The sequence below is a fragment of the Hyalella azteca genome, unplaced genomic scaffold (genome assembly GCF_000764305.2).
Source record: "Hyalella azteca isolate HAZT.00-mixed unplaced genomic scaffold, Hazt_2.0.2 contig11274, whole genome shotgun sequence".
In the NCBI taxonomy this organism is placed as follows: Eukaryota; Metazoa; Arthropoda; class Malacostraca; order Amphipoda; family Hyalellidae; genus Hyalella; species Hyalella azteca.
The window spans coordinates 583,111-607,989 of record NW_025941275.1 but is presented as its reverse complement, the minus strand read 5'-3'; the positions used below and the strand labels follow the sequence as shown (position 1 = coordinate 607,989).

Genomic DNA, 24,879 nt, shown 5'->3' with positions numbered 1-24,879 from the left:
AAAAATTAAAATTGTTTTTTCTTATTAAGACTCTGGGGAAAACATAGCGTACATGTTAACCTCGATTCTCAAACGCGAGCACTCCGATTCAGGTTGTTAATCAAATTACAAGGATAATTCAATTTTCAAGTCAACTCGATTACATCTCTACAGGCGTAATTCTTCTAAGCGGTACTGATGAACATTTTAATTACCATCAGTACGAATAAAAGACGACGTTTGAAATTTTCCGTTGCTTATGCTAACCGTTAAAAGTAAATTTAGATTCTTATGATTAGAGCACCTTCATTGTTTAATAACGCTAACATATTAATTTGTTTCATAAAGAGCTTGAAAGTATATCTTGGCTTCTGAGATTCTTAGCATAGAATCCTAAAAAAAGAAAAAAAAGCGATCTTATCGCCTAATGCAAGATTTGAGCATTAATTACCCAGCTCATGATGACGAACTATCTTGGGTGAGATGGTATAGTGGTATTACTTCATGGCTAAACTTATAAAAATAAAAACAAATGATCTCTGCAATTGTGCACGATTTCGCCACGATATGGAGTGGCAACGATCTTGTCAAACCAGATAGATCCTTAGCCATAATGATATTACTTACCTTATCAAAGCATAGTTTAGGGCAATTTACCTACAGTTGATATGTTCTGAGTATGAGATCTCACAGGTGAAAAAAATAACCATTCAGACCAGTATAGAAATTTCGACTGGTCGATACTAGGATCGCTGCCGGTATAACTCATCGAAACACAAATCGGCTTTCCTCAAGCATTTTACCAAGATAAGATTTATCCAATCTTATTTGCGCCCGTGAACAGAATAATTTGTACCAATGTAAGAAGTACACGAGCATTGGTTTGTAAAATACCATCGATATTCCGATGCACTAACGTACTAAAATTCACCAGTTTGTCACAACGATAATCTCATGAATTATATAGCTTCTTTATTACGTGTTATTAGTGAGATCAAACGGTGCAATTAGCGTGCCTAATGCTGAACGCAGATTTGCTCCATTGATAAACCTAACCTCATAAAAATAACGACTTGAAAAGACTAGAAATAATTTGAGTACAGAGAGTATTAAAGAACAAGATGATTGGTACAACAATGGATGAATTTTTCATTAAACGAAATAACGATATCTCAAAATAAGCACACTTCATCCCAAAATACGACTCTAGTTACAAAGAGGATCATTCGGATTTACAGGGTCCACTTGCATACACTGGGACTGGAACTAAACTCAGCACATTCCAAGATCTTAGGTCGACATATTACAAATCAAATACAAGAATTTCACTAAAATTAAATCAAAATTTAAACAAATTCTCATAGAAAACTAATAAAAAGTCAATTTACATGGAATGTTGGTTACTGTGAAACAGTGACATCGTCAGCCGGAAGACTTAACTCGTAGAGGCAGGAATTTTCGGCTAAAGCTGAGACCTATAGTACTATTGTTAGACCAAGAAATTTAGGCTGCGTTCACGTCGATAAATCTGATCAGATGATCTTAGATCAACTAATAGCGTGAAGAGAAAAGTAACTTTTCGATAGTAGTTGACTCACTCTCGAATAGCAAGATTCATTGTAGCGGGACCGGTTATATTTTACAGCGGAAGACATTGCATTAGACAGACACAAGACATTTCAGTTCATAGAGGGCTTTCAATACGATGAGGTTCCACGATGCCGTAATGAAACTAACAAAACACGAGCTAAAGGATACGGTATTCACGAGAAAATGATATCATGAGGATCTCCATATGTTTTTAGATTTCAATGTTATTCTGATCAAGACACCAAGTCCTTCGGATTGGTAGGGACACGGAGAATTAGGAACTATGTGAATTATCATTACTTAATTCTCCTTAATTAGGGAGAATTACGAAAATATATTAAGTGATACATAAATTCTGCGATTAAAATGGTGTGACGGAACTTCAATGAGCTATCAACAGCTGTTTGTTAACAGAAAATAAATGTTATTTTTTAGAAATTACATCATGTATGCAGTAAAAATATAATCTTAGTCATTTAAAATAATAAATATCAATACATTGAACAAATGTCACACTTAAATTACTAGAAAATGAACTTCACCTAAAAATTAGAAGTTTGCAGGACTCAAAATTCTAGACTAATTATTACAGAGAAATGTAAAAAGGTTCGAACTGTTGCGGGGTTAATAGTAAATTGATGGATATGTAAGTATCCTTGAAGTTGTCAACCATAGCGGAATGCATACCTATCATAGCGACGGATTAAAGCGCAATTTATGACTGAAAATGTTCTAATATTTGCACATTAGGGACTACCATGGAAGTTTCCCCGAGTGTGGTGGCAAGGTTATAAATATATTCAAGCCTGTTGTCAAAAACGTGCGGACGAATAAAAGGCGCATGATGGCAGGTGAAAACCACGAATGAACCGAATCGGAAAACGAACTTTCATAACTACGGAATAGAGAATATGACATTTCCAATCAGGTATTGGGGATGTCACGCGACCTTCAATATTGCGCACAAAAATTTAGCTGAGCCCTCAGACCTGCGGGTGACACAAAACAACGTGCAGCTCTCTCCTGACCGCGGGCATTATTTTTACTGTATGGAACAGAACAGTTTGCAGCGAATTGTTCAACAACAAATAGTTACAATGCCCAGAGTGAAACTAAAAATATGTTTAAGTAGTAATTGATTGTTATTATACAAAACTTAAATAAATTTTAACGTGCATGCAAGTAACTTAACACTTGATGCTTCGAACTTAAGCGCTTCCGTTAAAATTGTTTAATATTACATGGAACTATAGAATAATGTTTCAAACTGAAGAAAGATGATAAACAGAGATTCTATAACGAATTATACTTGAGTATCACAGAAAATAAATCAATAAGAAATCTCGGACGACTTCTAGCTCTAAAAGTATAAAAGTGAGCAAAAAAGTAAGTGGGTATACAAAATTCTGGTTAAAAATATAGTCTTTAAGGAAGAGATCGGGATATATTGGTCAATGTGGCTGTTGTGAAACAGTTACTCCATAGATAGAATGGTTAATGCGCCGAAATTCTTTCCATAATCACAAAGATATAAATCCGATGATGTAGAATGTAGATTATCTCGTACAAATATTCAATAGCTCCAATACGAAAATCAAGTAAATGCGTTCATCACGAACATATTATTGAGATTTCATTCCTTGACTATTTAAGTTTGCAATTTACCGTTGAAAAACTAATGATCCTTTCCTTCGACAAAATCGGAATTGTTGTATACACGGAACTTCTCAGCTCGTATGTCTTTGCCATTCAACCCACGGCTGCAGAGCCAGCTTGACTCTCGCTCAGCTGAGTAACCGCCACCTTGAAAGGAGTTTCCTCAATCTCGATGGCACAAGCATCTTGCAGCTGCATGACAGGATCATCACTGAGTGCAGTGTCAGCCTCGCTGTCACGAGCAGCAGGGGCTAAGGTGCTCAGCACGACTGTCTCGTACGGGGCGCAGTCCTCCAGGCTGAGCAGCGAGCACAGCCAACCGTAGAATCCCTTCTCTGGGTCGCCCACAGCGCTTACCCACCGTCGCCAGCACCACGACACCTGCAGCACTCAAAACCTCAACTCTACTGGCTACAGAAAAAAAGCTTTACAGCTCCACGCATTGAAGTCCATTAACTATTTTCAGAACATTGGATAATATTGCAAATTTGTATAATAATTTTAAGAAGTATTCGATTTGGTAACAATTTAGGTTACCTTGCATTGCAAGGGAGGTTATTTTAAAGGTCATTTACTATCTATAAAGGCAGAAGGTTTCAAATGACTAGCGCAGTCATGCCGGCGAGAACGGAGAAGCAGTAGCATTTTATTTAGAAATTAATAAAGAAGATATGCTAACAGAAAAGTGAAGGGTCAGAAATCCGGTCTTCAGAAATTCAATGTTTTTTATGGTTAAAACTATAATACTGACAGTCTGACAAGCATTTTTTTTTTTGACAGAAAATTACACCCAACAAGATTTTCATGGCACTAATAATACTTTTTATGAATATTACTTAACGGAACTCCTGAATACCATCTAAACGAATTTCAACCATTTCTCCTTCACAGATGACATGATGGTAACCATGATACCGGGCTTCAAACAAACGGATTGTATACGCGTTTAAAACTTAGTTTAGTTAATATATCAAATTTAGGCATCAAATTAGCGATAAATTGAACTTTCTGTGGCCCATAAATAATGCTCAGGTAACAAGTCAGAAGATCCCATAGAAGTTTGCACAGTGAAAGGATTGAGCAGCGATTCGTGGCATTCTCGTATAAGGTAAGTGCTTACATGCGCACGAGAATATGTCAACCATGAGTCAATAGTTCGACGGATGAATGTCTCCAACCATCAAGCTGATTAAACTTGAAAAATCTATGAGATGCATGGTAAGAGGCAGTTATTCGGCGCTATAATTTACATAATTGTTAAGGCAACATTTTTAGAGCAACATACCTGCACGACTGCAGAGTAGAGCCCTAGGCCCAGTGTGAGGAGCACGATAAGGAATGGGTAGAGCAGCATCAGCAGGGGTGACAGCAGCACCCGTAGCACGCACATCGCCTCTGTGGCTCGCACCAACAAACTGAAAACGACAATGATTTCGCTTAACAAATTTAAAGTCAATAATAAATAGGTTGCAAATGGTAATTATATGTTTGAATTGAAATTCAAATTGATGAGATCGATTTCCAATTTTTTTCAATGGTGCAACCATTGATCACTTCAGTGTTGTTTGGATTGGAGTGGAGTGCGACCTTACCGTTCGAGTGTTGTAACACTGACGTCAAGCAGTGTAAATACAGCATGCAATATCGAAAGGTGGGAAGATCCAGTTCGTTCACCTCAACATAGGTTAAAAGCTGGCAGTGAGCTACCATTAGAATTCAATACTAATCATTTTTCAAGCTGTGTTGGTGCTTTTTCATAAGAAATTCAAATCCAATGCTGGAACCCTTGAACGTTTTGGATAATTGAAATTCAGCTTACCTGTACCATGTGATGGTACCAAGATAAAAAGAATAAAGGGAAGCCCAAAGGAAGACAAGAGGCGCGGCTATGAGTGAGAGCAGCAGCACGTGAGGTCCCTTGCTGCAGCTGCAGCAGCGCTGCGTTCCACCACCAGGAGCTGCACCGGATCCTGTCAAGGCCCCTCCAGCTGTAGCAGACAGGGATTCTTCCAGCTGCTCCAGCTGTTCTCGCGACAATTGTACCTGCACAGCACAAGTTTATGTAAAGGAAAGAATCATTCTTCCTCATTCATGCTTGAATAACCAGTATAATTCCTAGTAACATATATTAAAGACAATAATTCGAGGTATATCTCTCACCTTGACGTCCATATTCTGGCCCTTCTTCTTGCCGCGCTTGATGGTGCCAGTGAGAGTGACGTACGAGTCCAGACCGTTAGGCTCGCTGAACACAACGCTGGTCTCCTTGACACCACCTTCTCCAGACCTGTCAGTTCCATTTGCTTCGCCCCGGCGTGTCGTGCCACTTTTAGTGGCATAATCCCCACTATTTTGCTTGCCATTGCCTGTACTTTTTCCATTTGATTTTGCTGGCATGTCTGGCGGCGTCTCTTTTAGTGATGAGTGGTTCTGAGTTGACGTCTGGAGTATTCGGTCTGCAGCTTCTTGTAGTCCTGGTGGAGGGTCAAGTGGAGGGTCAAGTGTATGGCCGCTTCTGAGGATAGCTTCCATATCACTATCAGGCGTGGCAGTCGTCGGATGAAGGTCGTCTAGGTTCACATCAAGAACGCCAACTTTATCTGAGAAATTAAAATTTGCAAGGTAAAAAAGTCAATACTGTCTAATATTTATTGGGAGAAAATTTGAGACCAATCATTTGAGAATCAAGATCTAAGTGGGTAAAATTTTATGGTTTTGTTGGAAAGACCATATTAATCTTGCTTTTGGAGAGTCACTTTAATCTTCAACAAGCCAGGAACATTCACATTCAAGAACAGAAAAGTAAAATAGTATCTTCATAGATAAACAAACAATAGAATATAGCATATCAGGTTCAACTTAGCATGAATACGTAGTTTCATTCATATGTGAACAGAATAAATCGCCCTTCTTACATATAATGATGGTAACTACATACCTGAAGCTGTGCTCAGCGTTTCCAGCAAATTGTTAAGGCTGGATTGAGAAGCAGCAGACATTGATTGCGGAGCATTTAGCTTTTTTATCGGTGGTAGCATTGCTAAACTGGCTGAGATTTCACTTTCTGGACATTTACCCAGAACTATAGTATCAGATTCCGTTCTTTCAATCCCAGTGATTGAAATAACTTTTGAACTGTCGTTTGATATGACAGAGCAACTTGAATGAAGTGAATTTGCTGCACTGTTATCAAGATTATTATCCCTGATGAGGGCAGGACCATAGTGAGCAGGGCTTGATGACTTCCTAGAAAGAGCGATGGAGGCTGCGGAGCTCTTGCTGGCACGTTCGCACATGGCTCCAGAAGCTGCGTCACTGACTAGGCTTGCCTGACTTGCATCTGAAATAATTTTGCTTCAATATAAATACATAGTTTTTGCCTTTTCTTGTACAGTACACATTCAAGTACTGATAAATAAAGAACAAGTAGCATAAGTCACAATGAAATAAGAAAGTCTATGATTATTACAGTATAATAAAGATTAAAATATGGAAGATTAAAATTTCATTTTCAGATGATGCCTCTGGATTTTACAAATCTTGTATGTATATAATAGAAAATAGAGCAGCATAAACAATAATAAAAGTCCAAACTCATTCAATTTGGGTTTGAATAGATATGGAGGACAAAATTCTATGAAATTTCCCAAATATTTGCATCAATTGTAACATACAATTTATTGAGCAATAAATATTGATTGAATGTCATAACATCACACTAAAGACACAAGTCCAATGCAATAAATTTTATGTAATGCTAATTTGATGTGCAAAACTATTGTCAGTTTTGAACATTCCTTGTAAACAAATTGCTGTCAGTGTAATTACAAATCATTCTTTATTGAAGGTAAGGATTCATGGAAGATGGTAATTACCTACATGCTGAACCATCATAGGTACATAACTGGTCATCAGGTAATTGTAAAATTTAATCCTTCATCACCATATATGTGTAAATAATCATTTAAAATAAGTAATAGATGCACTGATGTAACTAGCCTATGCTCAAGTAGGTAGGTACCTCTCAACAAAAGGTCTGTAGTGGAAGCTGTTTGCTCAGATAAGTTAGGTGAACCGCATCCAACACTACTGACTCCTGAAAAACAGTTTAAACCTTGAGGTGAACTTATACAGGTAGTCTAGTGGCCAATAGAAATTCAATTGCTTAAATACAGAAAGCAAATTAATTCTTAAAAATTATCTCACTCAAGTCCTTCTGTGATGGAGTTAACAATCCTACAGCTCTCAACATTTTATTTATAAAATTTGAAGTTCAAAGACAAAACCACTGGACAATTGCAGAAATGCCTTTAAATCATCATTTGAATAAATTTTGTAACAACCAATTTTAATAAAGCACTTCCTTGCATACTAAGGATACATGTAGTATGTAAATATATATATAAGTATATTTACTATATTCTCTCATACAAATTAAATAAAATGATCCTTGGATACCTCAGCTTAGAATTTCTCAACACTTTGACTGTGACATGCACCATATATGGTAGGTACACGCATGCATGTCCCAAACTGTGACGTGCGCCATATATGGCGCTTGCTTAAAAAATTCAACTTTAAGAAAAGCTCTTTAAAACATCAGCCAGATCATCAACTTGTGAAAAATATGATAGACAATTGGCAATAATGCTTTCAAAAACCTATATGAATGTTGTGTAATCGAATCATACAAATCTTAGTAGTTGAAATCTAGCCTGAAATATAATGAGTGGGTACAAAAAAGAAAACGTATTGAATAAAGGGTGTTATCCTATTTCAATATGATGAAAATTATTTTTTTGGTATTTGTGTCAATTATAGAAGTAGAAAAATAGGTACCTACTAGACATCCAAAAGTTGCCTAAGCTCACACAGAATGCAAAGAGCAAGATATGCAGTGATACGGATTCCCAGCACTAGGATAGCAATTAGTAGGTACTCTTCTAGCTTTCCATCTCACTTCAGCACTAACTTCCTTTTTACAACACTTCTCTTTAACTTCAATTCTTGTTTGTTTGTCTGTCTGCTACAAATCTTATAATCAATATGTAACACACTTCTACCTGTCTAATCAATCTGAAATTTTGCACACTTGCATAAAGTAGGAGACAATGCATGAATCAAATGACAGAATAAATAAATTAAAAATTATTTTTTTTTCAACATTAAAAAAATTAAAATTATTTTGTCTGCTACAAATCTTATAATCAATATTTGACACATATTTTTGACACACTTCTACCTGTCCGATCTCTCTTAACACGTTGACTCTGAAGTGGTACATATGCATACCATGAAATGTATTTCTCTAGGATGTAGAGGTACATAATTCAGGTTGCCTAAAATCGGCCAAATCCGAGAACAAAAAAGGCCAATAACTCAATATATACTAGTTTATTTGTAGGTTCCACAATTCCATTTATTTTTTATTGCAGTATTTAAAATTTAATTTGGAAGTACCCGCACAATAAATTTTAGCCGGCCAATGCAACTGAAAAAAACTAAATCACGGAATTTGTCCAGAAAAATGACTGTCTGACAACCCTGTTCAAAAACAGTACCTACAAAAAATGAAATAATAGTACAAGATGAAGCTATTGTAGTCAATGTGTTAAATTTTGAACACTTGCGTAAAGTTGAAGACAATGCATGAATTAATTGACGGAATAAACAATTTCAAAAATTTAAAAAATTTCAATATTAAAAAAATGTAAAAATAATTTTGTCTGCTACAAATCTTATATGGTAGGTAATCAATATTTGACACATGGTACTTCTACCTGTCCAATCAATCTGAAATTTTGCACACTTGCATAAAGTCAGAGACAATGCATGAATCAGTTGACAGAATAAATAATTTTGAAAATTTAGAAAATTTGTAAATATTAAACGATGTAAATTTTTTTAATATTTCAAAGTAAAATCAGAAATTCATTGTACATGTGTAACAACAAAGACACTGGATTCTTTAGAAGTGTTGTCTTTAAAAAGTAATTTTTAAACACATATTTTTTGCAATTATGTTACAGCAGGACAGGCAGCAGTATGTAGCTCATTATGAAGTTAAGATTCTCAGCTTCAAATACTTTAGCGCTGGAATGCAGACATCTAAAATCATTTTGATTTGGTCATAGAAACAATTCTTTGCATGTCTGACCTATTACTATTGACAATATATTCAGTCATCATCAACAACTTCAGCAATTCAGATTGATTTTTATTGACTATAGAACTGATCACCAAACACCCAGGCATTTGCTACAGTAGTTTTTGCCAACAACTTAAACAGTTGTCAGTAGGTAACACTTCATGCTTTATCTAAGAGCTATTTTGTAAGACATCATCTTATTCTAATAGAATTATAATTTTCCTACTTAGCAGCATTTTACCCCAGAATGATTTGTAGAGTACCTATTGCAGTTACATTCCAATTCCATTTGCCCAGAAAACAATGTTTTTTTCAAGTGTCAATACTCGTGTGATACAAATTTGTAATGTAGTTGTATAATAAATGCTGTGTACCTCATATGGTGCATGTTGCCTAGAAAGATGAATGTTTCCATTCCAGGCGACGTGCACCAAAAGAGGCTCATAATTTTTATGTCAGAAGCTTGTAGAACTCACTTAGACAAGTGCAGTGCACTAGCTCACATCTTGCTGTAATGCCTGTAACTAAAGTTATTCACATTTGAATGAGTTGCATCACTGGAATACTGGCTATTTTGGGAGTTGCTGTCAAAGTGTTAATAAAACCAAGAGTTTTACCAATTTGAAACCAGAAAATTCTTAATTAGAAATATCTCAGGTCTTCAACAAATGCGTAGTAACCCTTTCGCATGCAAGTTATCATATGTTGTCACTTAAATTCTCCTCCCACCACAGCCCCCATTTTGCATTTAAATGAATGTTATCATGCCTCTGTCAATCACCAATTATCTGACCATAATCCAATTCATTGCATCACACCCTACCATGCCTACAAATTTGAATATAAGCATTTAAATAAAAGCTTTGATTCAGACAATGACTCTCTACACTTTCTCTACACAGTCAGACTCTTTCTACACTTTCTTAGAAGACAGAAGTAGCAATATCTATATTCACTTTTTCATGTTAAATGGATTTAGGTGAATTAAATCAAATTATTACTCCATATTACTATATATATATTACTCTATACATTTGAATGCTTTAATTTGAATTATTTGAAGAAATTTTGAGTATACAGATCCCATTTAATAAATTTCTTCAGGTGCATTTTACATCTCCGATATACCAGGGTATGCAAAATTTTAAAAAATACATGCAAGTAAATGTATATACTAATAATAGTTCATACTTTCTTGTATTGGTTTCATAAATGTCAATTTCTGCATATTTCTATGCTTGCCCATAAAAGCATTAAAATTTAACATCTGCTAAACTACCTATAACAATACTATTTAAATAATTGCATACATATTAAATTTGTAAGTCTGCAGAGATTGTTGGGTAACAAATCATTGATTTTACAATCCTAACCTGTATGAGACCGGATGAAGTTATCTTGTAGCAGACACTCAGCACTGCCACTCTCTCCCTCATCATCCTCTCCAGCTGAATCAGCCTGAAAAAAACAGTTTTTTCCTATATTTCAAATAAAAATTTATAGTATTGGAAACAATTGTTACCAACTTGATTCATTTTTAAAGATGCTGATTACCAAAATTGTGAAATATATCTATAAATATAAAATGAGAAATTTTGTCTGAATGATCTTCAGGCATTATTTTAGATTTAATCCATCATCTCCAGTATAAATAGATTTACACATTTGTTAACACCTTTATGCCACCAAAATATCCTTCAAACCAACAGTGACCCATCAGAAAGATTCAAAGATTTTTTAATTGCTGATTTTATGATAAAAAAAGCATATAACAACATTGAAAATTAGCTTTATTAGTAAAAAAAATTATGCTTGGTAATTTAGGGAGAGGGGGAGGAGAGCAATTTATTTCAGCCTGTGCTCTGAAACAGAACATTTAACTAGATTTCAACCATGAATCTATATTTTTAGAAATTCTTGCCACATATTTCTCTTCAAGTATACCTCTTTATACGTATGTATTTTTGGCAAGAAACCTTAAATGTTTAAGTAGTTTTGGTGACAAATTCTCAATAACACTGTCTACATTTTTAGCCTGAAAAATTGAGTTTGGTCACAATTTCAAAACTCATGAATAGTGGATGAAACTAGTCCAAAAATTTTCAGGCAATTTTAAGTTAGTTTAGTTAGCCTTGGAATAGTTTATAGATAAATTAATTTTATTTAAACATGTAATTAGTACATTGGTAGTTGCCTCCCTGACAATTGGTAATACCATATCAAAACTATTGCAGACATAATTAGGACTGTACAGTTGAGACTATTGCAGACAGCCTCCAAATGGAGACTGCCTTGTGACAGAAGTTGCCTTAGCTTATTATGCTTTCTGCATGTGTTTTTCTGTACCGTCAACCAGGGCAACTCGGGACTGGCGGGGCAACTCGGGACGCACCTCTGACACGTCGTAAAACAGTCATAGTAGTGAAACTAATTGTAATATTGCTAAACTAAATATAGTGGCCTAAACAACATTTTTCCTATCTATGTAGTATAAAGGAAGTCGAAAAATACGACATTTACTAGCTTTGAAAAATTCCTGAAAAAAATGGTGAAAAACGCTATTTTGAAAAGTTACTTCTGCTAAGGTCTGTAGCAAAAAAAATATTTGCCGTATTAAAAAATTTTACTAAAAAAAAGTTCACTTATTGTCTCACAAATTACAAGCCGTCCTGTAAGCTTACAGATACAGAAAAAATGCTATGATGCTGTTGATATGAAGCTTGCAGTGGACAAGGTTGTTGTAAATGCTCAATGGCATGTTCATGGATACCATAATATCACATCAATAATACAGTAACATCCCATCAATAATAGGTACCGTCAACTGGGTGATTGGCCATCACTGGGGCCTGTTCATAATGATGGCCAAAGTAGGGTAATAAAGGGTCATAAACAGTGGCCAAAGTCACTCAGGCGTTTATGACCTGGTTTACAACCCTGGCGTTTATGACCCCGGCGTTTATGACCCCGCGTTTACGACCCCAGCATGAATCAAAAACACAGGGGAAGTCACCCCAGTTGACGGTAATTAATGTTTATGGTAATATCATATCAATGAAGGAAAAACTAGTAAAAGTCACAGAAAATGTCATTTATTCTACCTCTACATTGTCTACAATGAAAGAGGAGGACTTCAGAGTACTGTTAGAGTACTGTAAGCTCTGCATGCTTCAAATATTTTAAAATGAAGTTTTATTCCCAGTGTCCTGAGTAGCCCCGTTCGACCGGGATACTCGGGACACTCTTTTTTTGCTTCTGGCACCTTACGAATAGCATATGGAATTTTTTTGAAGATGCCATTCGATAGCCCTCGCAAAGAGCTATAAAATGAGCCTAAACTTGTTTATGAAATGTTTCATCATAAGAAGTTATTAACAAAAAACGCTCAAAACCGTCCCGAGTAGCCCCGGTTGACGGTATTGTCTGTTACTGTGTGTATGATTTCACAATAGGTGATAGCAAGTTCATGTTATTGAGTGAAGATTAGAGTTGTTATTGCGAGTAATGATGTATCAAGACACCATTGGGGGCCATTAATCTAAACACCTGCTCATACAATTTCATATTTCATAGCTACCTTATTGGAGTGGTCTTTGTCTATGTGCAATTAGATGGAAAGGGAATTATTTATTACTTAAATTAGATGAACTAATCTGATATTTCTTGTGCTATTTGCCCCATTTTTGTAGAGCCCAATTTTTGTAGTTGTGCCTTCTTTGGAAGCCTTAATGCAGAACCAATGCCACTCTGCTTTCTCTAACTCAAAGTCATAAAAAAAAGTTTTGCAGGAGACTACTTTTTCCTCCACTGCATATACATGATCGTGCTGCCAACTTGCAAAAAATTTGGTACATCACTCTTGTGTTGAACTACATTTAGTAACATCAATATATTGACCTTCTCTAAGCCTAATCTTAATCTTGCAGTTACAGGTATTGTAATTGCTTTTAAAACCCAACCACAGCATTGGCATCCTCATTGCTATCAAAGCCTAACCAACACATTAGTATCCAACCAACACATTAGTATTGAGCATTCTTTTAATAACTTCTTACCATGAAACATTTCATAAAAATTTGGGCTCAATTTAAAGGTCTTTGCAAAGGCTATTGTACTGTAAAATGGGGTTACTTTGACTGGCAGGGTAACTTTGACCACTTATCGTTTTTTTGACAAAAACCCCCAAAACTCAAAAATGATTCAACATAGAAAAATTTTGTCAATGGCCATCAAAGGCCTAATACTGAGGCTACGTAACACAATAGAAAGATTTAAAAAGTTTGCATATCTAATAGGTTAAAAAATTAAAAATGTGACCCACAAAAAAAGAGCTATTATTTAAAGCCTGTCGGAGTACCCCCTCCAATTTTTTTATTTTTTGGTAAAATAACTCCAGGTTTTGATGCATTGTAGAACTCTTCTAGTTACATATGCAAAAGAAAAATTTTAGGAAAAAGTCATAGTTTGCAAATGGGGGGCACTGCCCCCCAATGGGGTAACTTTGACCACCTAATGGCAGCCGTGATGGGGTAACATTGACCGGCTTGGAAATTAAGTTAAAATTACCATAGGTACCTATATAACATATTTTATGTTTGATACACCTATTAATGTTTTTTTCTTCATTTTTCAGACTCTACTGAGTCTAATATATGGTAATTTTAACTTAATTTCCAAACCGGTCAATGTTACCCCGTCACGGCTGCCATTAGATTGTCACATTTTGCCCATTTGGGGGTGGCACCCCCCATTTGCAAACTATGACACTTTCCTAAAATTTGTCTTTTGTATATGTAACTAGAAGAGTTCTACTACAATGCACCACAACCTGGAGTTATTTGGAGTTATTTTACCAAAAAATAAAATTGATTTTACCACCCGGTCAAAGAAACCCCAAGAGCTGGGGTAACAAAGACCATCACTTTTTTTGAAATTACATCAAAACTATGAGAGGCAGGAGCCAGCAATTTATGATGAGTAAAGCCAGAGTATAGACCTGTATTTTGCATTTTTCAATTTAAGTTTAACTTATCTAGTAAAAAAATGTCATCATTTTGAAAAAAAAGTGGTCAAAGTTACCCCATTTTACTGTATGGCATCTCTGAAAGAAATTCCACACACTACCGTCAAACGGGGCTACTCGGGACAGTCCTCCGACACGGTGTAAAACTGTTATAGTAGCAAAACTAATTGGAATATTGCAAAACTAAATATAGTGGCGTAAATGTTAACATTTTTCCTATCTATGTAGCATAAAGGAAGTTGAAAAATACTACATTTACTACCGGTAGCTTTGAAAAATTCCTGAAAAAAATGATGAAAAACGCTATTTTGAAAAGTTACTTCTGCTAAGGTCTGTACCCAAAAAAATATTTGCCGTATTAAAAAATTTTACTTACACAAAAGATGCACCCAGGTGTTGGCTTGAAAACGTAATTGACGGAATTGTCCTATCTCATTCCCCCCAAAAAATGGCGGCCATTTCCGCATGGCGGGGCTACTTGGGACACCCCTCCGGGGCTATTCGGGACACCCCAAAAAACGCATTTACAGTAGAACCTCAGTAAGCAAAGGGTCCAGTTAAGAAAAAAATGGATTAAAAACAAAGAATATTGATTACATTTACCTTGCTCGGCGAAAAAAATTTCACTCATCAAAAAATTAGTGCATCATCGGTCATCACAAAATTGTACATAGAATGCTATATATATATAATTGTGCACCGGGCATCATAGAATGAAAAGTAATTGACCTAAACTATGATTTATTTCTCCAAAATATATGATGGTTGTCACTAAAACATTCCTTTCTGTTTCAGGTATGTTCACATCAATAATACAGTAATATCACATCAATAATATGGTACTGTAAACTGGGGTGACTTTGGCTGTGTTTTTGGTTTTGTTATGCAAACAAAAGTGGGGCCATAAAGGATGGCCAGTCACTCAGGCGTTTATGACCTTGTTTACGACCCTGGCGTTTATAACCATGGCGTTTACGACCCCGTTTTTGTTTGCAAAACAAAATAAAAAATGGGGCCAAAGTCACCCCAATTGACGGTAATTAATGTTTATGGTAATATCATCAATAAAGGAAAAACAAGTAAAAATCACTGAAAATGTCATTTATTCTACCTCTACATCATCTACAATGAAAGAGGAGGACTTCAGAGTACTGTTAGTAATGGATGAGTACACTCTGCATGCTTCAAATGTTTTAAAATGAAGTTTTATTGCAAGTGTCCCGAGTAGCCCCGTCCGTTTGACAGGACATGCTTTTTTTTTGCATCTGGCACCTTAGGAATAGCATATGGAATTTTTTGACTATGCCATTTGATAGCTCTTGCAAATAGCTATAAAACAAGCCTAAACTTGTCGATGAAATGTTTCATGGTAAGAAGTTATTAACAAAAAACGCTCAAAACCGTCCCGAGTAGCCCCGGTTGACGGTAAATTTAGCTGCATATGCGTCACCAAATATCATTCGCTATTCACCCACTTTCTGCAGTCTGCACAGTGCCAGTGGGCTTTTATCAAGCATATTGGCAACTTTCTTCCCTGACGTACTGGCATAGGTATATCCCAAAATGAACCTCTGGCATACATACACGCTGCATCTTTCTGACCAGGCTGACCTAAACATGGGGGCCAGGGTCATAAAAATGGACGGAACTGTCTACAACATACAAGCATCATCAGTATGGAATTCTGTATAGGTAATATTTTATCATGTTAACAAAATAGAATGTATCAAAAAACTTACCACCCTACACCTTCCACCAAAGTGACAATTGATACTCATTACACTGAGCTTGTCAGAAACTGCGGACAGCCACGCTTCCTTTATTTCGCTTGCGCATGGTTCGAAAACCGATATCAAGTCGGCAACTCCTCCCTCGAATACATATTATACACTAGTCGTGCATCCGTATCAACAAATTTTTGTAATGAATAGTTTCTAAAATGAATATTATGTCAACTTTCACAGAAAATTCTCCCAATTTCACAAATACCAACAAAGTTCATGAATCCCCACAAAATGATGGGATAAACTGCTAATCTTTCACGGCATATGGGAACATTGTGTTGCCATGTGAACATTACACAAGACGGTGTCAGACACCTTGTTTTGGTCTTGTGAAGTTCAATTTCATAATAAATAGATTTGATCCACATTCCATACTGAGTCATTTAAATGATGGAAAATTGTTTCAAAATTTAAATGCCTATTAATACGCTTCTAATACAAATTTTCTGATGTTTTTGCCCTATTATGTCAAATTTGTCTTAATAATTTCAAATCCTGAATGATTTTGTCTCCCATCATGAGTCTCATGTCTTTTAGAAAAAGTCCGTTGTTTAGAAGGGGCAATTATTGCATTATGATTTTGATCTTAGAAATTAGTGTATGAGCATTTTAAATTCGTAATATGATACATGAACAAATTAGACAGGTTAACTAATATCAGGGTTGGTGATTTTTTTTTATTTAAAAAAAATCAAAAAAATAAAAAATCAATGATTTATTTAATTTTTTCATGATTTTTTTTATTTATTTGATTTTTTTGATTTTTTTTTGTCTTTTTGAAGTGTTATTTTTTATGATGCAATTAGCCTACTAACAATAACAGTATATGGATCATAATGGATGGCTAAAAAGGGCACTTATTGCCTTCAATAATGGCCAACAGGCCAAGGTGGTGTTTACCACTTAGGGATTTTTGGGTAAACAATTATTGATAAGTCTATTCATTAGCTTTGTTAGGTTTGTATGGAGCAAGGTAATGAGCTAAATATTGACCATTTAACTGGCTTCAATATATAAAAACACTTCAGGAATGCAGATCTTCTAAACATTGAAGAGTCACATAACAGATAGGTAGCTGATAGCACAGTGCACAGCACTATCAATAGATCTAGATATGCAAACTTTTTAAATCTTTCTATTGTGTTATGTAGCCTCAGTATTAGGCCTTTAATGCCCATTGACAAAATTTTTCTATGTCAAATAGTTTTTGAGTTGTGGGGGTTTTTGTAAAAAAACGAAAAGTGGTCTAAGTTACCCCGCCGGTCTAAGTTACCCCATTTTATAGTACTTGTATTAGGGTGGAAAATCATTCTAATTGCCTAAAAGGTCAATACAATCTCAACCTCTCAATATACAGGGTAGGGCAAAACCGATTGAGCAGTTTTGAGGTAAAATAAAAGAGTAATGGAGGTACATAGAGAAGAAAGTTTATTTTCCTAGAGGTTAGCATAACATACCACTTGGAATACTTATGTTTTGAAAACAATATCTGGAAGATGGGGGCCGTTAGCTGCAACACACTGTTGGAGTCATTCTCAGAGGAGGGAGTAACCGTAACCAGTGTGCCACTCTAGAAGCAATCTTAATTACCATCATCACATGGAATTTATGAGCGCGCCTGCCCAAATTGGGAGCGCAGCAACATCACCCAACCTTCCACCACGAAAACTCAGTGGTAACTGCGGTACCTCCCCTACGTAACCTGGCAGACCGCCACGGCTGAATGGCGGCAGCCATTCAGCCATTTTTTTTTATACAACCAAGCTTCCCTGGCCAAGTCACATGGCAATATTAAAAATATATAGCTTCCTATAAACTGTTAAAAGCCAATTTAAATTTTATATAATACATTTATAACATAACTCCAAAATACAGAATGTTTCATGTGATAAAAATGTATAAAACAATTTATTTAAATAATTCAAATACGTTACTTGCGAAATTTCCCACTCTTCCGCTCGTGGATAAGAGTGTCATGCACACCCATCTTATACGACCTGACTAACCGTGGTAAGACTCAGTCACTCACTTCTCTTCAAAATTAGAAGTCACTGGTTTACACTGCATTTCCCTTCTAAGCCCAATATCGAATTGAAGAAATTTGAAACGCACTTTGAGTTCAAACACGTGCAGTCCATGTGGCTTTGCTTGGCGTATATTATGGCGGAGAGCACGCTCGTCTTTGTTTACATCAGACGAATTGGAATAGACGATCGAACTTGTTTTGAAAGTCTATATTTTCTTTCGACCGTCTTTTGTCATAACTCATAACAGTAAGTAATGCATACTATTGGTATGATTTTAATTTTATGTAGTATCTTATATTATTTTCCAGCATTGTATGGTAATTTTTGTTTAATTACATATGGATAATTTATTAATCGAATTTTTATTCAATGAGATTGTCAGTATAAATAGTTACTAGTTATGAAGGGCTTGTTACTAGTTACTAGTTATGAAGTTAGGACTTGTCTTAGAAGGGCTGAAAATGTTTTATTGTTAACATCATGGATGTTTCGACTATATTAACTGATAATCACCATCATTTTTAAATGACCTCATCAATACTTTTGGGACACATGTTAACGTCTAAGTCCAAAACTTTACGATTTTGAACTAAATGGTAATGAAGCTATTTAATACCAATACGGCCCTACTGTTTGCAGCCCAAAGTAATGAATGCAGCTCGACGAAACAAGGTACACATATTCATTAGGAAGGACCTAACCGAGATGCTCAGCTCGTAAATGTTTTTTTTTACATTTAATTTTCATTCGTGAGTTCTACAGCGAAACGAGCTGAAATTTGCAGCGACCTAACTGTGCAATGGTGGTGTTTTGTATCCTAGCAATTTTTTCGATTTGCCTTAGGTCTCGAGTTTTTTCCATATCACCTTCATACGTGAGTTATAACCGAAATTTGCAGTGACTAAGAAATTTGTTCTATGATGCTTAGCTATGAGTATATAATGCTATATAGACATCTGCATGGGGACCTCATTGAAGTATGCAAGTATACTCATAGTTTATACAAGGTCCCCGAAGGATTACTAAAAATTTGAAACAAGAACTAACACGGGACCACGGCTATAAAGTAAAAAAACTGCGTTGCAACTTCTCCACACGCCAACATTTATTCTCGCTTCGAATCACCGACATGTGGAACAGCCTTCCCGATGACATCGTTGGCACTCCAAGTACGAACGCGTTCACGAACAGACTAGTTAAAGTTATGAAAATACATATGTTCAGATTTGAAATGACTAGCACCATATCGAACCCGGTTGAAGTCTAGTAGCTATTTCAAACTTTCATCAGTCATGAAAAGATCCGGTCAAATGACACAATTTTAGAACTTCTGTGAACAAGGCACGCAAAATAAAAGAATCGGCGACAGGCCACATCAGGCCTACACTTCAGTGCCGAGACCACTATGTTATGTTATGTTATGAATTTGATATTGAATTCGACGAAGAGTAGGAGGCCCAGTAATAGGTGGCCCAGTGGTTAAAGTTCAGAGTATCAGGGATCGGAGCAGAGAGGTGCAGGTTCGATCCCAGCTCTGTGCGCCAGTTTCTGGTCAGAATCGGCGAGGAGGCCGGGCGGTTAAGCAAAGAAAAATTGAAGCAGTGAGTTGCGTGTTCGAGACCTCAACAAGCTGTGAATGTTCTGCAATGTTAAGAATCGGCAACAGGCCTACGACCTAATAAACGTTTATACCGCTATATTATATTATATTGTATTATATATACTCAGCATGATCATGCTACATTCTCAGCATGATGATGCTATATACCAGTGGTTCCCAAAGTGGGCGATATCGCCCCCCTAGGGGCGGTGGAAGGATTTTGGGGGCGGTAAGGACTAAGGAAGAAGAGGGCGTTTGGGGGGCGGTAGGGGGGCGGCAGTCCGAAGTCAAATTCAGAAGTTTTAACGTCTGTTTGACGATTTGTACACAACACGTGCAGCGCATGTCTCCCAGCAATGGTTTTTTTCATCCAGATCTGTTTTTTTATCGTCTCTTTGCTTTACGTCTCGGACAAATTAACGGCCGGACTCGCGGCCGGTCTCACGGCCAATTTCCAAAATCAATGATCAAGGAATATCTCTCAAACCAATGAACTTAACTCGATGAAACTGGGTACATGTATTCATTAGGACCTATCTGTAATGTTTAGCTCATGAATTTTTTTTTAATTTGGCCTTCATTTGTTTTTACCATAGGTATATGAATATACGGGCCAAAATTTACAGTGATCATGAATTTCTTTCAAACTATTGAACAAATTTGAACGAAATTTTGAATTTACAGTCCCAACTACCAAACGGTAATGTTTAGCTCGTGAAAATTTTTTCGATTGTGCCTTTGTTTGCTATTTTTATATATTGCACCTTCATTCATGATTTAGACAGCTATACGTGCTTAAATTCACAGTAATCAAGAAATTTCTTCCATAACTACTGAACAGAATTGAACGAAACTTAGTATTTAAATACCTAACTTCAGCAACAGTCATATTTAGCTCACTACAATTTTTTCTTTTCGCCTTCATATGCGAGTTATACGGCTATTAAGTATACGTTAACGGCTCTTGGTTAAGCCGGCCGGTAGAAAGCCGGTCATTCCTCCTATATCTGTATAACTCGCAAACGAAAGCAAAATAGAAAAATGGTCACAAGCTAAACATCAACGCTGGGAGGTTAGGTATTTATATACAAAGTTTCGTTGAAATTTGTTCAGTAGTTTAAAAGAAATTTCTTGATCGCCGTGAATTTAAGCGGCAAACTATCCGGCGATATCGGCCGAATATAAGGAGGTGCAGTGAAATCAAGAATGACGGTGAAATAAAAAAAAAAATATTTACAAGCTAAACATCACTGTTAGGTTCTGATGAATACATGTTCAAAGTTTCATTGAGCTGCGTTCATTAGTTTGGGAGATATTACTTGATAATTGAATTTGGTGATCGGTCGTTCGACCGGCCACGAGTCCGGCCGTAAATTTGCCCGAGACGTCCTAGGTTTCTAGTGCTGAAACAGTTAAAACAGCTTAAAAACATATTGGTTCACTGAATGGGGTTCTATTTGTGAAATAAACATTTGTGTCCAACCTTTATCTTTTGAAATTGCAGCCTACTGAATTTCAAGAAAGAGGCGTACGTTTTTATATCGCTAGCGCTAGCGGTAGCGCTGTAGCGACAAAACCTCATATTGCTACTTAAATATATAGCGGGCGCTACCGCTACAATTGTTTAAATGTAGCGCCGTTATCGCTACTGCTACATGTAGCACCGTTATCGCTACTGCTACATGTAGCGCGCTACTGCTCACCTCTGCATGGTATATACTCAGCAATTCCGAGACGCACGATTAATTATTATTTTGATCATTCCGAGACGCACGAAAATTATACCGAGACGCACGAAAATTATTCCGAGACGCACGAGTCTATACATAAAGCATGGTTTCTTCATGTATGAACCTTAATATATCTTATTAGGTTGAATTACTATATAAAATGTTCCAAACTTAAAAAAAATTATGTACGTCATTAACTTCATATCTAGTAAATGCTAGATTTTTTCTGACATGACGGACTATAATTATTGACAATTAAAAATTTGGGGTACGGCAGCATGCGCCCGCAGTCCGCACTCCGCAGCGCCCGGTAGCTGAGATGAGAGAAGAACCAGGTCTGTCGCTTCACGGTCACGCTTCGCCTGCACTTCAAGTTTTGAACAGCTTTAAGGCTAAAAGTAAGTTCAATTAGTTCAATCTTTAAATTGAAATGCTAAGCAAAAATTCAAGTCTACTTTTAAGTTTTTAACCTTTGGACTTGGCTTGCACGGCATGTAAACCCACTGGCCTCTGGGACGGTGGAACCGAAAGTCCGTGACCGGCTGACCGCTTTAGCTTTACAATGGCTAATATTGAACTTTGAACCTGTCAGGCTGTCAGACGGACTCAGACCTGTCTTGATATTAAATTTTCTAAAATGAATTTCCAATTCAATTTAATTAGGTAAATATTTTATTAACTTCAGAAATAATTTAAATATTTAAAAAAATTTGGACCTCTAAAATTTTGCCAGGTAGTATAGTAAATAGCCTAATTAGAGTCATTGCACTGGTTAAAAGAGCGAGGTGTTAGTATCCTACAGCCTAGAGGCTAGAGCTAGTCAAATTCATAATATATTACACTAGCCTACTAGGAATAGGATGAATGCAATTTGATTATATTAGAATTTGCAATAATATTCATTAGAATATTGAAATGATGAATGGATAGGTACCTACTACTAGCTAAGTACTAGACAATATTATTAATTACAATTTACCTGATTTTAAACATATGATGAAGTGATAATATCAATATGTGATATGTCAAATTGTCAATCAGTCAAAAGACTCAAAGTCAATGAGTCAATGGAAAATGATAATTGATTGAAAAAAATTTGAATATTTTATGCATCTTATAACTTTAAAATAAATATTTAGACCTTAAAAATGTTATTGCATACTACTATGCTATATGTCATTAATTTTGTGTCATTAATGGTGGATATACTGCTGGCAGAGCACAATCAGGAGTCTGGACTCTGGACAACCTCTAAAGGAAGCTAGCAGACTGGCAGTTGCCTGCAGTCCCGCACTCCTGCTGGCATCTTGCCACCTGCTGGTCATCAGTAATTGCTACTTGCTTCGAAGATAAAAACCAACAATATCCTTATTCCAGACCAATTGACAATCAATTTGGCAATACTTCATTACTTCTTATTCCTATCCATTAATTAAATGAATTTTTCTCCTAAGCTATATAGAAGGCCAGTGAATGAAAGGCTGCTTGTAGCCTCCTTATAATGCATTACAAATGGTTTAATTTGTCTGATGAATTGTAATTTTGATACCAATGACAGTATACTTTTTTGATATTGCAAACAATTTTGTGTATTGACTAATAATACAAATACTAATAATAAAGATTAGGTAGAACTGTGCAATCATTAAGCTGAGAGCCTAGTCCTACAGTCCAAAGTCTGCTAGTCAATTATTGAATAGCGACTTCTATTCTAGTACTTAGTATTAAGAACAATGAATAGTTGGGCTCCATCATTGAAACTTCTGGACTATAATTCTTCTATTATAATGGTTTAATAATAGCATTTAATAAAAGTAAATGACAATATTGAGTTAAATGTAAATCTTGTTCAATGTTTTCAGTTTGATGCCTTTGAGTGCTTTGACCCATTTACTTTTATCTATGTGTTATGTATAATAGGTTCATTGTGCATTGTAAGTAGCACCGTGTCGTGCAGTGTAAATTTATGTACTTTTGAATTCGCAGGTATGCTGTCACAAGTTGTCCATCTGGAGGCAAATGGCAAAATTTGCCGATCTTGAGTTGGCCATCGTACGAAGCACCCACGCATCACACTAATCCCGCCCCATGGAGTCCTGGAGCCCACACGAGGTACCCTCTCTGTACCAAAAACATTCAATTTATTGGAACCTAATACACACTAAAGGCAACAAGTTTATATACCAATTTGCCATTCATAGTACATTTATACTAAACCATGAATAACAATACCTACCTCAATATAAATTAAAGACTGCCACTCAATATATTTAAATATATATAAAAATCAAAAAAATTGAAAAAATAAAAAAAAATCATGATTTTTTATAAAAAAAATCAAGTGATTTAATCACATGATTTAATCATTTTGATTTAATCATTGCCAACCCTGCATTGCGGTAGCTTGAAAACTGTAGCAGGAGATAGGTTTGCATTGAGAGAGGTTTTCCTGTTTTCAAACTTTTCAGTTAAGGCAAAAAACCTTGGCGAGCTAAGTGAAGGCATGTAACGTAGCTTAGATACCGGAAGTAAGGGTTATCTCACTTCAAAGTCAGTCAGCGGTGAATCGGATAGGATGACTACATCAACAACTTTCCGCGTTATGGCCGAGTGATAACTGAGCTGCAGGTCCAGTGATAGCCAATTTATATGGCTTGGCCATAATTATCCCCATAGACTTTTGTGAAGGGACCCCAACACCCTTCCTCCTTTAGGGATCTGACCTGAACCAGCTGAACGCATAAATCAATGTACAGAGATGGTTCTATTCTAGTAGCCTACCATTCAATGTGGCAGAAAGTAAGCTTTAATAATTAATATGAGCTTAAAAACCAGCAAAGCCAAAAATTTCAATTTATAGGGTAGATGGTCCCCTTAATAGTTAATCCCATCTATAGATATATAAATGAACATCATTCAATTTATTTTAAAAGCTTTTTATAAATTTGCATTAGAATATTTCTTTTGAAATCAACCATGTCAAAGTAACAAAATAATTTTTATAAGTTTTAGGCTTCCAGAAATATTTCAAACCTCTATCAGAAATAGGGTAAACGCGGTATATTCCGACACATTAAGGACGCATCAAGAAATGAAAAACTATAAAAAAAACCGTATGCGTTACGCAAGTTCTGTTGCCTTCACATGACTCTCAAAACACTTCACTACGTGTCAGCAACGATGAAACGTCACAAAATGTTGCCATATTTATTAAAAATCCTTTAGAATGGAAACCTACCAAATCCCTATATTCCGTCACTTTGTGTGGCAACATCCGACACGTGGTGAGTTGTATTGCGTCAGCGCTTCAAATTTAACTGATACGTATTGCCGACATCCACG

At 36.0% G+C, this 24,879-nt stretch overlaps 1 protein-coding gene across 2 annotated transcripts in view; it reads right to left on the bottom strand.

Annotated features, from left to right (window-relative positions):
* Positions 1–5: 5 nt before the first annotated feature.
* Positions 6–24,879, bottom strand: part of LOC108680642 (transmembrane protein 169) — a 30,949-nt gene continuing 6,075 nt past the window's right edge. The window contains exons 2-8 of one of the 2 annotated variants that reach the window (XM_018169515.2): positions 10,747–10,831; positions 7,247–7,321; positions 6,164–6,565; positions 5,386–5,825; positions 5,045–5,268; positions 4,511–4,640; positions 6–3,606 (exon numbers count right to left, since the gene is read on the bottom strand). In XM_018169515.2, coding sequence (XP_018025004.1) covers positions 3,319–3,606; positions 4,511–4,640; positions 5,045–5,268; positions 5,386–5,825; positions 6,164–6,565; positions 7,247–7,321; positions 10,747–10,831 — 1,644 coding nt within the window. In that variant the 3' untranslated portion in view covers positions 6–3,318. The remainder of the gene's footprint in view (positions 3,607–4,510; positions 4,641–5,044; positions 5,269–5,385; positions 5,826–6,163; positions 6,566–7,246; positions 7,322–10,746; positions 10,832–24,879) is intronic. The other variant, XM_018169516.2, reaches the window with a different exon arrangement.